This window comes from Zasmidium cellare, assembly GCF_010093935.1.
Source record: "Zasmidium cellare ATCC 36951 unplaced genomic scaffold M409scaffold_20, whole genome shotgun sequence".
Taxonomy (NCBI): domain Eukaryota; kingdom Fungi; phylum Ascomycota; class Dothideomycetes; order Mycosphaerellales; family Mycosphaerellaceae; genus Zasmidium; species Zasmidium cellare.
In genome coordinates, this window is record NW_022986964.1 from 334,906 (window position 1) to 348,926 (window position 14,021).

The 14,021-nt window shown below is 51.6% G+C and overlaps 6 protein-coding genes across 6 annotated transcripts; 5 read left to right on the forward strand and 1 right to left on the reverse strand.

Annotated features, from left to right (window-relative positions):
• Positions 1 to 454: 454 nt before the first annotated feature.
• Positions 455 to 3,830, forward strand: M409DRAFT_66910 (uncharacterized protein; the record flags this gene model as incomplete). Its single annotated transcript, XM_033817161.1, has 5 exons — positions 455 to 483; positions 694 to 2,100; positions 2,153 to 2,276; positions 2,975 to 3,213; positions 3,275 to 3,830. The coding sequence occupies 5 exons, from the start codon at positions 455 to 457 to the stop codon at positions 3,828 to 3,830; spliced, it is 2,355 nt and encodes a 784-aa protein (XP_033666890.1).
• A 914-nt stretch (positions 3,831 to 4,744) lies between these two features.
• Positions 4,745 to 6,536, forward strand: M409DRAFT_66911 (uncharacterized protein; the record flags this gene model as incomplete). The annotated part of the gene is made up of 3 exons (XM_033817162.1): positions 4,745 to 4,849; positions 4,901 to 5,945; positions 5,998 to 6,536. 3 exons carry the CDS (start codon positions 4,745 to 4,747, stop codon positions 6,534 to 6,536), a joined length of 1,689 nt encoding a protein of 562 aa, XP_033666891.1.
• Positions 6,537 to 6,604: 68 nt separating this feature from the next.
• M409DRAFT_23731 (uncharacterized protein) lies at positions 6,605 to 8,480 on the reverse strand (the record flags this gene model as incomplete). Its single annotated transcript, XM_033806923.1, has 6 exons — positions 6,605 to 6,871; positions 6,934 to 7,091; positions 7,144 to 7,152; positions 7,201 to 8,091; positions 8,147 to 8,325; positions 8,377 to 8,480. 6 exons carry the CDS (start codon positions 8,478 to 8,480, stop codon positions 6,605 to 6,607), a joined length of 1,608 nt encoding a protein of 535 aa, XP_033666892.1.
• A 556-nt stretch (positions 8,481 to 9,036) lies between these two features.
• M409DRAFT_23732 (uncharacterized protein) lies at positions 9,037 to 10,455 on the forward strand (the record flags this gene model as incomplete). Its single annotated transcript, XM_033806924.1, has 1 exon — positions 9,037 to 10,455. The coding sequence occupies one exon, from the start codon at positions 9,037 to 9,039 to the stop codon at positions 10,453 to 10,455; it is 1,419 nt and encodes a 472-aa protein (XP_033666893.1).
• A 303-nt stretch (positions 10,456 to 10,758) lies between these two features.
• On the forward strand, positions 10,759 to 12,449 carry M409DRAFT_66912 (uncharacterized protein; the record flags this gene model as incomplete). The annotated part of the gene is made up of 5 exons (XM_033817163.1): positions 10,759 to 10,863; positions 10,897 to 11,686; positions 11,732 to 12,103; positions 12,150 to 12,384; positions 12,437 to 12,449. 5 exons carry the CDS (start codon positions 10,759 to 10,761, stop codon positions 12,447 to 12,449), a joined length of 1,515 nt encoding a protein of 504 aa, XP_033666894.1.
• Positions 12,450 to 13,319: 870 nt separating this feature from the next.
• On the forward strand, positions 13,320 to 13,967 carry M409DRAFT_23734 (uncharacterized protein; the record flags this gene model as incomplete). Its single annotated transcript, XM_033806925.1, has 1 exon — positions 13,320 to 13,967. One exon carries the CDS (start codon positions 13,320 to 13,322, stop codon positions 13,965 to 13,967), a length of 648 nt encoding a protein of 215 aa, XP_033666895.1.
• Positions 13,968 to 14,021: the final 54 nt, after the last annotated feature.

Genomic DNA, 14,021 nt, shown 5'->3' on the forward strand with positions numbered 1-14,021 from the left:
TATGTGCTCGGATGCTCAGGAATGTGCAGCGTGAGTAGACGACTGAGAATAGGTCAGAAGAAAAGCGCGAGACATACAACCATGTGTGTTGTTGTGGTGGTTCGAGACCAATGATATTGATTAGATTTGAAGCAGAATTGATTATGAAACAAGCCGAGGTGAGCAAGAGAGGCAGTTGAATTGCAGATCGCACGTGAGCAGGGCAGGGCCTGGTCGTCAACGACCCCTTGGATTGCGTGCTGCGAATGTGCCACGCACTGCAATCCATCCGGCTTCCTGCTCGCCGACAACCTTGAGACGCGACTCGCGATGCTTGGAAATCAGCAACATCCCTCCCACGCCTCGACAGCCTTTTCTCACCATCTCATGCACCTTTTGCAGCTTGTGACATGAGGTGATTCGAACCATGCCTTGAGCAATTCGTTGCACACTGCGCTGGAGTAGAGCTACCACCATGTTACTACGCCTTGCCGTGCGCTCCAGGTGACCACACCACCTCATCACGCGACACAGCCTGCTATCAGCATGGAACTGGCTTGATTGCTGAATTTATCCTCATCATCGACCTTGATCGCACACAAACGACAACATGGCGTCGAACACCGACACTTCGCCACTACTCTCGACGACGTCCGCCGCAGACTATGAGTCCATCTCAAGCATCGAGAGCAACACTGCTCGAGCACGCGAAAGCAAGCCTTCACCCTCAGAAATTGAGGCAGACGTTCTCCCGGAAGCAAGTACTCTGGGAAGGACTCTGACATGGAGAAGTGCCTATATCATCACCATCTCGAGAGTATTGGGCTCAGGCATTTTCGCCACCCCCGGCGTCATCTTGGCTTCTGTCGGCTCTCCAGGCCTCGCACTTACGCTCTGGGTCGTAGGCGCCATTCTCGCATACTTTGGTCTTGCCCTTTCGCTGGAATACGGATGCATGTTGCCACGGAGCGGAGGCTCAAAGACGTATCTGGAGTTCACGTACAGGAAACCAAAGTACCTGGCCAGCATCCTGGTTGCGACGCACGCCATACTTCTGGGCTTCACAGCGAGCAATTGCATCGTTTTCGCGCAGTACATGTACTTTGCATTCCGCGTGGATGGAACAGAAACCGGCCGCAAGGCCATCGCGGTGGGACTTTTGACATTAATCACATTGATGCACGCCTGCTTTCGACAAGCCGGCATCCGGATACAGGATTTCCTTGGTTGGATCAAGATTGCGATGATTGTTTTCATGAGCTGCAGTGGCATCTTCGTTGTGCTCTTCAGGCCGGATCAACGAGATGTGAGGCATGCAGCAGCGGACTTGATGCCGCCGGCAGATGAACTGAATTGGACTTGGGCTGGTTTCTGGGCGGGCAGTATCTGGTCTTTTGGCGCTATTGCGACTTCCATCCTCAAAGTGTTCTACTCCTTCGCTGGGCTCAGCAACATCAACAATGTCTTGAATGAGGTCAAGGATCCGGTACGAACGCTCAAATCTGTCACCCTGGCCTCTTTGGCTACGGCGTCGGCAATGTACGCTCTTGCCAACATGGCTTACTTACTCGTCGTACCTCTGGACGAAGTCAAGACGAGTGGTGAACTCATTGCAGCTTTGTTCTTCCAGCGAGTCTTTGGAGAGACGGTGGGGAGGAGAATTCTTCCCGTCATGGTCGCCCTCAGCGCAGCTGGTAACGTCATGGTGGTGACCTTCGCCCTGGCACGCTTGAACCAAGAAATTGCACGAACTGGTCTGATCCCATTGTCAAAACTACTATCATCCACGAAGCCTTTTGGGTCGCCCATGGGAGGACTCATCGTGCATTACATCCCCTCGGTGCTGGTTCTCACAATCCCCAGCGGCGATGTATATTCCTTCATCCTGGAAGTAGAAGGATATGCTGGGCAAGTGATCACCGTTGCACTGGCATTTGGTTTGATTTGGTTGAGGTTCAAGAGGAAGGACTTGCACCGTCCGTACAAGGCGTTTCTGCCAGGAGTTGGAATCCAGCTGGCTGTTGCATTGGCCCTCCTCCTGGCGCCTTTTTTTCCGAGTGAGAAGCAGAAGGAAAAGGGTTGGTTTGGTGGAGTGGCTTATGCTATTGTGGGTATCACAGTGTAAGTCTTTCTCATCAAAGTTTGGGTGCATCCGACGCTAACGACTTCGCAGGTATGGACTGGGTGTGGTGTACTGGTATCTGTTTGCTAGACTTTTGCCACGATGGCGAGGCTATAGACTTGAAGATCAGACTGAGATCTTGGACGATGGAACTACCGTTACAAGAGTCGCACATGTACCGATAGCTGCTGGGTAGTTGTGAGGGTCGATTCATATTCGACATAAAGCGTTTATGCATCTTGTTGTCCTACACAGCTTACACGAGCACCATACCTTCAACCTGATTCTGCAAGAGGTAGGTAACTCACAATGTCCAACTCCGCGAATGCGGACCCGACGATTATCACATTTCTAATCCCTCGGGTACCTCCTGCAAGGCTCCTGCAATATAGCAAGCAGAGCTCATTTCTGATGAATGATCTCCTTACACAACCACGCAAGACATCCTCGCTTCACGGCCCTGACACGACCGCGGACAGCCTCCGAATGACCGTCCCTGTCAGCCCTCATTGGATCGAACGAGGAGGAACGCATGGGGACATAGCTAGAAGCAATTGCGTGCTCTGGGGTTTCATTGTTGGCTGACATATACAGCTCGCGGTACGTCGGTACATGTAAGCTTCGTCTTGAACGGTAGATAAAACCAGGCTCGGAAGCTCTCTGGAGGTTTGATTGTTGTTGATCTGCCACTTCCAATTCGATTTTTATTTTTGTGTATTCATTCCATTCGACATCATGGCCACAGCAGCGGTACAGCTCCCTACCCAGCCGCAAGGCTTCAGCTCCAACTACAACGACTCCGCCCCTCTCGTCACCGCCAAGGAATCCAAGCTTGAGAAACACCATGTCGATACCGTGTTGAACTTCTTCAAGCCCAGTGAGGATGGTTCGCCACCCAAGCCTGCATACGTGGGCCGCCCGGAGACCTATGAGAGACCGCTTGATACCCACAAGGCGAGGATTCTGGATGTCTCCGGCGATGAGGACAAGTACACGCTTGATGGCCATGGGTTCCAATTTGTGTCTCATGTCAGCAAGGAGAAGGATTTCTTGGATGATGAGCAGATCAAGGCTGGGTACTACAAGGAGGTGGATCAGCTTTTGAAGGATGTGTGAGTATTGCCGCTTAATCATATATCTTTTGATCCAGAATACTGACCTTGTCCCCAACAGAACTGGCGCCTCCCGTACCTTCATCTTCGACCACACCATCCGCCGCCCCGCCAAGGAAGGCAACACCCCAGCCCTCCGCGGCCCCGTCCAACGAGTCCACATCGATCAATCCTACCAAGCCTCCCTCTCCCGCGTCCCCTACCACCTCCCCGAAGAATCCGACAAGCTCGTCAAAGGCCGCGTGCAAATCATCAACGTCTGGCGACCCATCAAGAAAGTCCTCCGTGACCCCCTCACCGTCGCCCAAGCCCAGACGGTCGGTGAAGAAGACCTCGTCCCAGTGGGTCTGATCTACGAGAAGCGGAATGGCGAGACGTTGTCTGTGAAGCACAATGATAAGCATCAGTTTTACTATAAGCACCACCAGACCCCCGAGGAGGTCCTATTGATCAAGTGCTTTGATAACCGCGCGGGCGTGGAGAGTGATCCGAAGTACAAGGAGAGGGCGAAGAGGGTGCCGCATTCGGCTTTTGAGGTTCCTGGGACTGAGAATGAGGAGGCGAGGGAGAGCATTGAGGTGAGGTGTTTGGTTTTCCATGAGGATGATGTTGAGTGATGGTAGGAGAGTTGGGCAACTTACCGGTTGATGAGATGTGTTTGTAGACAAATGATTCTTGCCTTCTTTTCTGGTTTTGAAGAAACTTTGTCTTCCTCAGCTCTTTCTTCCTGGGACCGCGGACCAGTACAGTAGTAGAAAGACTTGGAATATGGCACTACAGCGCCGAAAAACTTGGTACGTCCTCTGCCAAGTTCGTGAAGTCGAGATGCCTCGGTGACAAGAAGCATCTCAGCAGACTGGTGTTGCCAAATCGGTGGCAACGACGTCTCAAAGTCACTTTACGACTTGCACAAGACCCGCGGAGTAGTGGTGGCTAGGCGAGCTTCCTGTTTGAGGAATACCTTCGGACGATACATGTGTTTGGCGTTTGTCAGGGTTGCTTGCCACGTGGAAGGGGGCGTGAGAGGAATGTCTTATGGAGTTGCGTCTTCTGATATGCTCCAGCATCTGTTTCGCGATGTCAGCATGGTGTTTCTTCATCTCAGCAACTCCGACAAGACTCGCACAAAATCACAGACCTTGCCGCTCAAGTATGGCTTTCGCCACAAACAAAGACACCATCAGCTCGGTCGCATACCCGCTTGTGACAGATGCGCCTAGCCTGGCATACCCCTCACAGCACCCAAGACGCCCCAAGACGCGACTTCCAAGGATTGTTTCTGGAGAGTCTGGGGAAGCGAGTGCTTTTTATGGTTGGTGAGATAGATTGGATTTTCTTGGCTGTACCAATTGGTGGATAGCACGCCAATGGAACTTCATGGCGAATGCACTGACCGAGGTGCTTGGCGATTCGGACGACTCTGGCCACACCACATGATGCTTGGGCCTGTTGGTATGAAAGGGAGCCGGCGAGTCGTTGAATTCGACGACGGTTTGTTTCTGACTTTCGTGGAATTTGATCCTGTGTAACCATGTCGCTCGAAGAGAAGCAGCACGATGTTTCCACTCTGGAGAAGGTCGAGACGAATGAGGTCTCGAGCAGTGGTTCTGGCCAGGAGCCACAGGCGAAGAACAAAGTATGCCATCCCTTCCAGATTAGAATTGTGACCACGCTGATCGATAAACAGTTGACGTTCAGCTTCTTCATGACGATGTTGGGGTTATCGATGGCCTTCATCGTCGCCGAAGTGACTCCCTTATTCCTCGTCACCTGCTTCACGGTCATCGCATACGATCTCGACGCCATCGACCAAGTCATCTGGGTCATTGTGGCACCGTACATCGCTACCGGCGCTATTGCGCCCTTTGTTGGAAGTTTGTCGGACTTGCTTGGCCGCAAGGGTATCATTTTGACCAGCTTGGCCATGGGAATCGTTTCCTTCATCATGCTCGGTGCAGCACCCAACTTTGCCGTCTTTCTCGTCGGCCAGGTCATCTCTGGAATGGCGATTGGCATTCAGCTTTTGACTATCATCGCCGCAGCTTCTGAATTGGTGCCGGTTGCTAAGAGAGGCGCGACGATTGGTTACATCGTCATTGGTTTCTTCCCATTCGCCGCGGCGTCGCTCTATGGACAATTGATCGCCTCGGTCAACTGGCGTTGGATCTTCCTCCTCATTGGTATCTGGTCCGCGATGTCTTTTGTTGTTCTGGCTATCTTCTACAACCCACCACCTCAGCCAGCATCTGTTGGGCTATCAAAGAGGGAACTCCTCAAGCGCATCGACTACATCGGCTGTGCGCTTTCCATCCTTGGAGTGGTCCTCTTCCTTGTCGGAATCAACTGGGGCGGACAGACGTATCCGTGGAAGTCAGTACAGGTCGTCTGCATGCTGGTGTTTGGAATCGTCACCTTGATCATCTTCGGCGTATACGAGCGCTTCTTCTGCAAGTACCCAATGTTCCCTGGAAGATTGGTGCAGAATAGGAGACACTTCATCGCAGTCTCAGTACTGTGTTTGACCTCTGGTGTCAACTACGTTCCGTTGACGGTCTTTTGGACGATTCAGACTTACAGCGTCTATGGAGCCAGCTTTGCTCAGGCGGGTGTCTGGCTTCTGCCTTTGGGCTTCTGCATTGCCGGTGGTGCTATTATCAGCGCCATCTTGATCACGGTCTTCAAGAGGCACATCCAATGGGTCTTGCTGATCTTCTGCATCATCCAGACAGTCGGTAAGTCATTGTCTAAGGAGACCCAACGTCGCAAACATACTTACAGCTTCAGGTATCGCCTGCATGTCACTCTTCGATCGAAACGACATATCTACTGTCTGGGCCCCCATGATCTTCGGCCTCATCGGCGTCGGTGCTGTCCTGCTCCCGTCCCAAGTCGTCTTCTCGGTCATCTCTCCAACTGATCTCATCGGTACCAGCGTTTCGTTGTCCGTGGTCATCAGGATGATCGGTCAAGTGATCGGTAAAAGCATGTTTTACAACATCTTCAAACAGCAACTTACCAAAGAGGCCCCGGCAATTATCGGCCTGCCAGCTGTATCGGCTGGTTTCTCAGATATTCCTCGGATCACGAAGCTGGTAACGACCATGACAGCCGGACCGCTGTCCCACTACCTCGCTCTATTTCCCGAGATCGACTCGCCGCAAGATCTGGCTGTTATCGTGGAAGCTGGGCAGCAGCTATACGCCAAGGTCTTCCCGTTGCTGTACCTTGTGTCCATCCCGTTTGGCGTGTTGGCTTGTCTCTCCTGTTTGGCGCTCTGGGGAATTGACAAGTACATGGATGGCGACGTTGCCGTGCACTTGTGAATCAGGCCAAGCAGTGATGATGGAAATGATCGTTAGTTCGTCGTTGAAACTTTGAGCATGTTTATTTGTTACTGCAACGATAACAAGAAGCCATCTCTGTCTTCTGAATCTATTTTCACAGCGTCAGTAATCTCAAGCCCAGCCACAACGTCAAAGAAGGCATCCGCAAGATAGTCTCCCCTTGCTGTTGGCTTTCCAAACTTATCCGTAGCCATCTGTGCGATAGACGGCTGCGCAACATCACGCATATATCCAGCAATGCCATCCTTCTTGAAGTTCTCGGCAAACTGCTTCGCATGCAGACTGAGGCCTTGCGTGGCCCAGATCGGTTGCACCTAGAATGGTGTGAGCCAGTGGTCATGGGATCAAGGCCAGCGGAGCAACGCGCCTGCCAGACACAACCCATATTTGCGATATCCTGCGGGAAGTTTTCAAATTCCTCTTGAGTGTAACCCGCCTTGATGAAGTCGTAGGCTCCAACGTAACCAAAGGCAAATAGCCTGTCGGGAAAGACTTTGCGAACTTCGGAGTGGAAGTCGTGCAAGTCTTTCTTATCTGAGGAGGAGGTCAGTTAGCGATAGAAGGACGGGAGTTAGCAACAACATACTGGGTTTGTCTGCGAGGGCGTTAGCAACGTCAATCAACTTAAGTAGACGTTATGTACCTTGTCGACTCCATGTCACATCGCCAAGTGGAGCTGCAAGGATAGCACGATCTATGACTTGCTTTGTAGACCACTGCCACATGTATTGACCCAATGGCAGTCTTGGGACCTCCCAGTCGAAGTACACATCTTTGCCGTCTAAGCACTTCTTTGCGATCGATCTCCGCTCCTTCAAGCTTACAATCTTTCCTGAAACTTCCTTCGAATAAGCTTCATATTGTTCTTTGGTGGAAGCAGCGTTGACTGCATCGTCGAACGTCATCAAAGCTGCCTTGTTCTTCCATTCGGCCTTGACTGTGAGATAGTCCTTGCCCGTAGCCTTACCCGCTTCCAAAGCTTCCACAAAAGTCTCCACCTCCGGATTTGTAGCGCCGAGTACATATGGGTGGTCTCTTGGATCAAGGACACTCGTAATGAATTCCGCATGGTCACTGTCGCAGCGACAAAGTAGCATGGTGTCGGCACCCATAATGTCGAACGTCATACGAGCGGTTGTGAGGCGATTGAGATATTCAGAAGTTGGAACGATCGTGCGGCCTTCCCCGTTCGTGAACTTCTTCAATCCCAGGGCCAGATCATCGATGTGTATCATTGCGACTCCGGCTTCGACGAAAGAGCGCACCATTTTCATGCAGCCAGTCAATGTACCGAATCCCATGTCTGCATCGGCAATGATTGGAGTCATGTAGTCGATACATTCTAGATCGGCTCGATCGGCCTCGGAATAGCGAAGGCGCATGTGAGTCTGTCTCTGGTCGTGCCAGAGTTGGGTATTGAAGATTCGCTTGACGACAGATGGCACAAGGTCACTTGGGTAGTCGGCATGGTCAGCACCTGGCCAAGCTGCCTGCGAAAGACCGCACAAGGCACCGGACACATATACCGTCTGCACTGTACGTTGTAGCATCAGCAAGCGTCTATGATGACTCGCCACACTCCAGCCTACTGTGCTTTGCCATTTCCTTGACAATTAGAGGCTCAGTGGTCCCAAAAGTGATCTCATAAGATCCATTCTTGCTGTGTTCGTTCAACAACTTCCAGAGCTTGCGGCCCTGCGCGCTTGATGGATACTCGACTTTGATACCAACATTGCGTAGAGTGGCGATCGATTTGGCAGAATACGGTCTGAAGAAGTCAGTGCCAAATCTTCTGTAAGACCGGTGTTCTCTTCTTTACCGTTTGATATGCTTCTGACGATCGGAATGCCACCAATCTTCAATGGCTTTGATCTCGGCTTCGACGGCGGCAGACTCTTCGTTGGTGCTTGCCCATTTCTGCATCTTGGAAGTAAGTATCAAGGCGATCGACTATGAAAAAGCTTTCCAAAGGCGAGATCGAAGCATTGAAAAAGCGCGAGACCAAGGCGCGGCATCTCTCGCCTCTTCTCATCACGGCCTACCTGTGTCTCGCCGTCGGCGAAGGTCGCCTGTTCAGATCATTGAAACATCTCCACTCGAGCTTGGAAAGCTCAAGCTGTGCCGCCAGAAATCATTATCTGGTGTGGTGTAGAAGTTGGTGAACAGGTGAGGTGGAGAAAGATGGCAGGGAGTTGACGCGCCAAGAGAGTTGGCCGCGGCGCAAGTCAAAACAAACGCGTTCAGAAGGTCCACCTCAACCTCGCCCTATCATCAACCACTGCCATTTCCATCGCCGGACATGGATAGCAGGACTCTGGGAGCCGACACGTCCTGGAATGCAGGCCGTAAGTGAGCCGCCGAAGTTGACGGTCGCGGCCAATGTAGCCGAACGCCGCTGAAGAGTCTTTCAGGTGTAGAAACATCTCACACATGTCGTCTGTCACTGTGAGTGCTCTCCTCCCCTCTACTGACTATCAATATGTCCTCTCTCAGCTCAGCCTTGGCCTCGACCCGCAACGGGGACAAGCCGCTCTTGAACCTCCAGCTTGGATGGCCTTCCCCAAGACTTTGTGGACGGCAAGGTCTGCTCATTGGCGCTATCTCAGTCCTCGATGACAACGCCAACATGGCACCAATCCTACTATATGGTCCAAATAAGGGATTCCCACCGCTATGTCAAAGCGTTGCGGATTGGTTGACCAATGTCTACAAGCCCTCAGCTGGACCCCTCGATGCATCGCGGATATGCATCACCAATGGGGCATCGGGAAGCCTCGCAAGCATGATGCTGAAGTTCTCGGACCCAACTTATATCAGAAGGATCTTTATGGTAGAGCCGACCTACTTCCTTGCGTGTCCGATTTTCGAAGACACTGGTTTCCAGGGCAAGCTGCAAGGAATTCCCGAGAACGGTCCTGACTGTGTCGACATCGAGTTCCTCCGCGAGCAGTTGAAAAAGGCTGAAGCTGAGGAATGGCCAGATGTGCCTCTTCAGAAGACTGGGACCAGCTACCACCACATCTACAGATATGTCCTGTACTGCACTACCACGTACTCGAATCCCAGTGCGAAGACCATGCCTGTGCACATCAGGGAGAGCTTGGTGGCACTCGCGCGGGAATTCGACATTCTATTGATATCAGACGACGTATACGATTTTCTCGGCTGGTCAACAGAGACGGACAACAACGAGTCTGTAGATCCACCCCCACGCCTCGTCGACATTGATCGTGCGCTTCCAGGATCGACGGCCTTTGGAAATGCCATCAGCAACGGCTCATTCGCGAAAGTCATAGGTCCTGGTATCAGGGTTGGCTGGGTTGAAGCAACTCCTGCATTCTGCTCAGACCTTGGCCTCGTTGGATCATCGTCATCCGGAGGAGCCCCCAGCCATTTCGCTTCGACGCTCGTAGATCGCATGCTACGAAGCAATGACCTCCAGCAGCTCATCTCGACAGTGTTAATACCTGAGTACCGGAGAAGGTCGTCGGTGCTCATGCTGGCGATTGAGCAGAAGCTGCTGCCAATGGGATATACTGTCGAAGCGACAGGCCCTAGACCGGGCACTGTGGGTGGTTACTTCACTTATATGAGGATCCCTGCCTTCTTTGCTGAGCACGGTGTATTTGCCAAAACACTGGCGGGCATTGCGCTGAGGGATTACTCTCTCCGAATAGCTTTCGGCCACATGTTCGTGGTAGCCGGCGATGAAGGCAGCTTGGAACGTGCAGAGACTGTTGATGGATTTGCATACTGCCTGAGACTGAGCTGGGCCTGGTTGGAGGCTGAGCAGATAGAAGAAGCCATCACACGTCTCGCCGAATGCACAGTACATACACAACGCAGGATTCAGCAAGGCGAGGACGTGGCCAAGGGAGTCGAGATAGGCATCCGATAAACATTGTTTGAACTGGCCACCGATAATCAGCTACAGAAGAGGAGCATTGCAGATATGTTGCCCGTGGGCCAACCATCGAGATCAGCGACGGTCTCCACATCGCAGGCATTCGAATATAGGCGAGGCTTCAATTCATTTCTTCGTATCAAGAGATACGAAGACTATCTTCACTTTGCTGATAGCTCCCAGACTCTGTCCAAATTATCGACAACTGCGGTCAGCCGATAAAGGCAGGCTGCCATTGATGTTCTCCTACAATCATCCACTCCCAACATCTACTGCTCCTCCCTCATTGTAGCTGACATGGACACTTCTGATAGAGTGCAGACCGCAGACAGGAAAGAGCCCTCCATCAACATTGATGTCGAGAATAACAAAACCGCAGACATCTCCAGCAAAGCGTACGACGTTGGCGCTGCTTACAGCGGATACTTCGACAAGAATGAGACGTACAGCCCAGAAGAAGCCAAACGACTCAGATGGAAACTCGATCTACGCCTGATCCCCATTCTGGGATTCAACATCATCCTCGCTGCGACTGACAAAGCCTGTACATCCACTGGTGCACTGTATGGCATGAGAGAAGACACACATTCGACGGGCAACAGATACTCCTGGGTCGGCAGTGCCTTCTACTTTGGCTACCTTCTCTGGTCTCTTCCAGCCGGAAGTCTTCTTCAGAAACTGCCAATTGCCAAGTTCATTTCCGTTATGTTCTTTGGCTTTGGGGTCGTTCTTATCGCCACTGCCTGGGTGCGCAGCTTTCCGGTGTTCATCTTCTTGCGTGTCCTGCTTGGTGCAATGGAGGCCCCTATCATCCCTGGCGGCTACCTCATTCTGAGCATGTGGTATACGCGGCATGAGCAGTCGTTGAGAACGGGCTTCATGTACACGAATTGGTCGACAATCATCCTCATTGGTCCGATTGGATATGCTGTCGGCAGCATTGCTGGTGGTCACCAATGGCGTTGGTGGTTCATCATTCTCGGGTCTATCTCAATCGTTTGGTCCTGTGTCATCGGACTCTTCCTTCCCGATAACGTTGTACGTGCCAAGTTCATTGGCGAGAGAGAAAAAGCGATTGCTGTCGAACGAGTTCGAGGGGATCAGCTTGGTATGGAGAACAAGACGTTCAAAAGGGAGCAAGTGGTGGAGGCGCTACTTGACCCAAAGACTTGGCTCATGTTCTTCTTCAACATTTTCGTGAGCATACCGAATGGGGGATTGACGAGTAAGTACTCTCCGTCTTCGCTTGACATTGCTAACGAAAAGGCAGACTTCCAGTCTCTCATCATCAAAGGTCTTGGATTTAGCTCTCGCAAGGCGGTCTTATTGGGCATGCCAGAGGGCGTAGTCGGCACCATATCGACATACAGCTGCAGTCTCGCAGTGTGCTATCTCACCAAACGCTGGCCTAACAAGCAGTCCCGAGTCGCCGTAATCGTCATCGGCGAGCTCATTGGCATGATAGCGTCCATCTTCCTGTACACGCTCCCACTTACTGAGGTTGGTGGCCGCTTGGCATGCCTGTGGCTTGCGAAGTTCTTCCTAGGACCGTACATCATCAGCTTGTCGCTCAACGTCGCCAACATCTCCGGGCATACGAAGAAAATTACGGTGCAAGCTCTGATCTTCATCGCTTACTGCGGTTAGTACATCCTCTCCCATTGAAATGTTATGCTAAATTACAACAGCATCCAACATCATCGCTCCGCAGTTCTTCATCGACTCGCGGGCTCCGCTGTACCCACTCGGCATGGGTGCTATCTTGGGGGCATATGTCCTGGCCATCATCACGATCATCCTCTATGCAATCTACTGCTTCTACGAGAATCAAAGGCGAGACAGAATCGACAGCACGAGAGGCGAGCGGGTACATGTGGACACTGATTTCAAAGATCTTACAGATAAGGAAAATATTCATTTTAGGTGAGCTTTTGCCATGAATAGGCTTGGTTGTGTTTGACTAATGTATGTGCAGATACGTGTGGTAATAGTGTGGATGTGGATCTTAGGTCTTCATGTCTTCACAACGAATATTCGGGATCTTGAAGCTCCTTCTCAAGCCTGCTACATTCCTTCCTTCATTTGCCCATTGGAAGATTCCTCTCAATGTCTTGATTCGGCCCCGGATCTCCATATAGAAGGACGTGTCAGGAACCCACTTATTCTCAATGGATACAAGCGGCGACCCTGACGAGGACAGAGAGGGCAACCATTCGCAGTTCAAGTACCCGACGAATTCATATCTGGAGCCCTGGAGCCCTCCAATGGACATGTCTTACTCGAGGAGCTCCATGTTTTAAGCGGCTTATGAGAGCTTGACAAACCAAACTCTAAAACATTCATGCACCGAAGTTAGCCTCACACCGGGATGGCAGAGCCATTCACACATGCATCTGATGGTGACGTTTCCTGTTAGGACTTCGGCATCATCTTCGTACTGGCCGCCTTGATGTCATAGTCAGACGTGTACCGGGTAAGGCTGGAGCAGGAGACGAGCTTACGGCTGCTTCGGAACAAGATGGCTCTGCGCGCAGGGATACAACCAAAGCTAGCTGCACGTGCTGCAGTATTGGCGTTGAGCTCCTCGAATGTCATCCCGCCTTCGTCGGTTCACGGCACGCTCAGCACAGCTACTCATGCAGTGGGACTGTCATTTCATGCATTGATGGTTATAACATAATCACATGAGTCCAGCATTCCAAGAGTCTTAAGTTCGCGCCGACGGCCATCACACGTCTTCAAGACTTCATTACATTCTCGATGCTGATGCAGAGATTTGTGATATAACAGCCGTCATCACAGGTTAAGAGGTCTTGGAAATGACTACATAACAGCAAGACAGTACTGGAGGAACCGGCATGAAAGACCAATCCGAAGCAATGCAGTCGTCGAAAACAGCCACGGCAGTTATCGTGAAGCAATCATCACTACGCCATCAATCTTCAGCGGATTCAAAGACACCCATTCAGATCTGCACCGTGAAATCCTCAGAGCGATATTCAGTGCACCAGTTCAGGCAGCTTTTCCAACAAACCAACCTCACGAACAAGTACTATCTTGCTGGCACCGCTCGGTCGAAGCTGGCCTACGAGGTAGAAGAAGTCGATCGCAACCTCCTCCGTCTTGTGGCCCATGCAAACTTTCTCGACCGTCTACAGGATGAGATAGACAGTGCAGAGCGGTTGCATGAAACTCGACATCAGGCTCGTCTTGTTCAGAGCTCTGTCTCGCCGAAGAAGGGTAGTATTGTCTGGGAAGATGTTAGTGATGAGGAGCGGACTTCTAGTGACAGCGAGGGAGAGGACGAGATTCTGGAGCTGGTCCGCATTCCGACGAGATATCAGCTGCCTGCGAAGGTACTTACCAAGGAGGACAAGGCTGTAAAGGCGAAAATGGTTGTTGGAGCTTCACAGGGAGTGAAAGCTGTGCTGCCTCGCATTGTGGAGGAGGGTGAGGATGATGTAGAAAGCATGTTGCAGAAATTCGACCAGGAGGTGGTCGTATGACTGCTTGCGAATGGGAAACCTCTCTAATCTTCAATTGTCTATCTATGGGGTTTC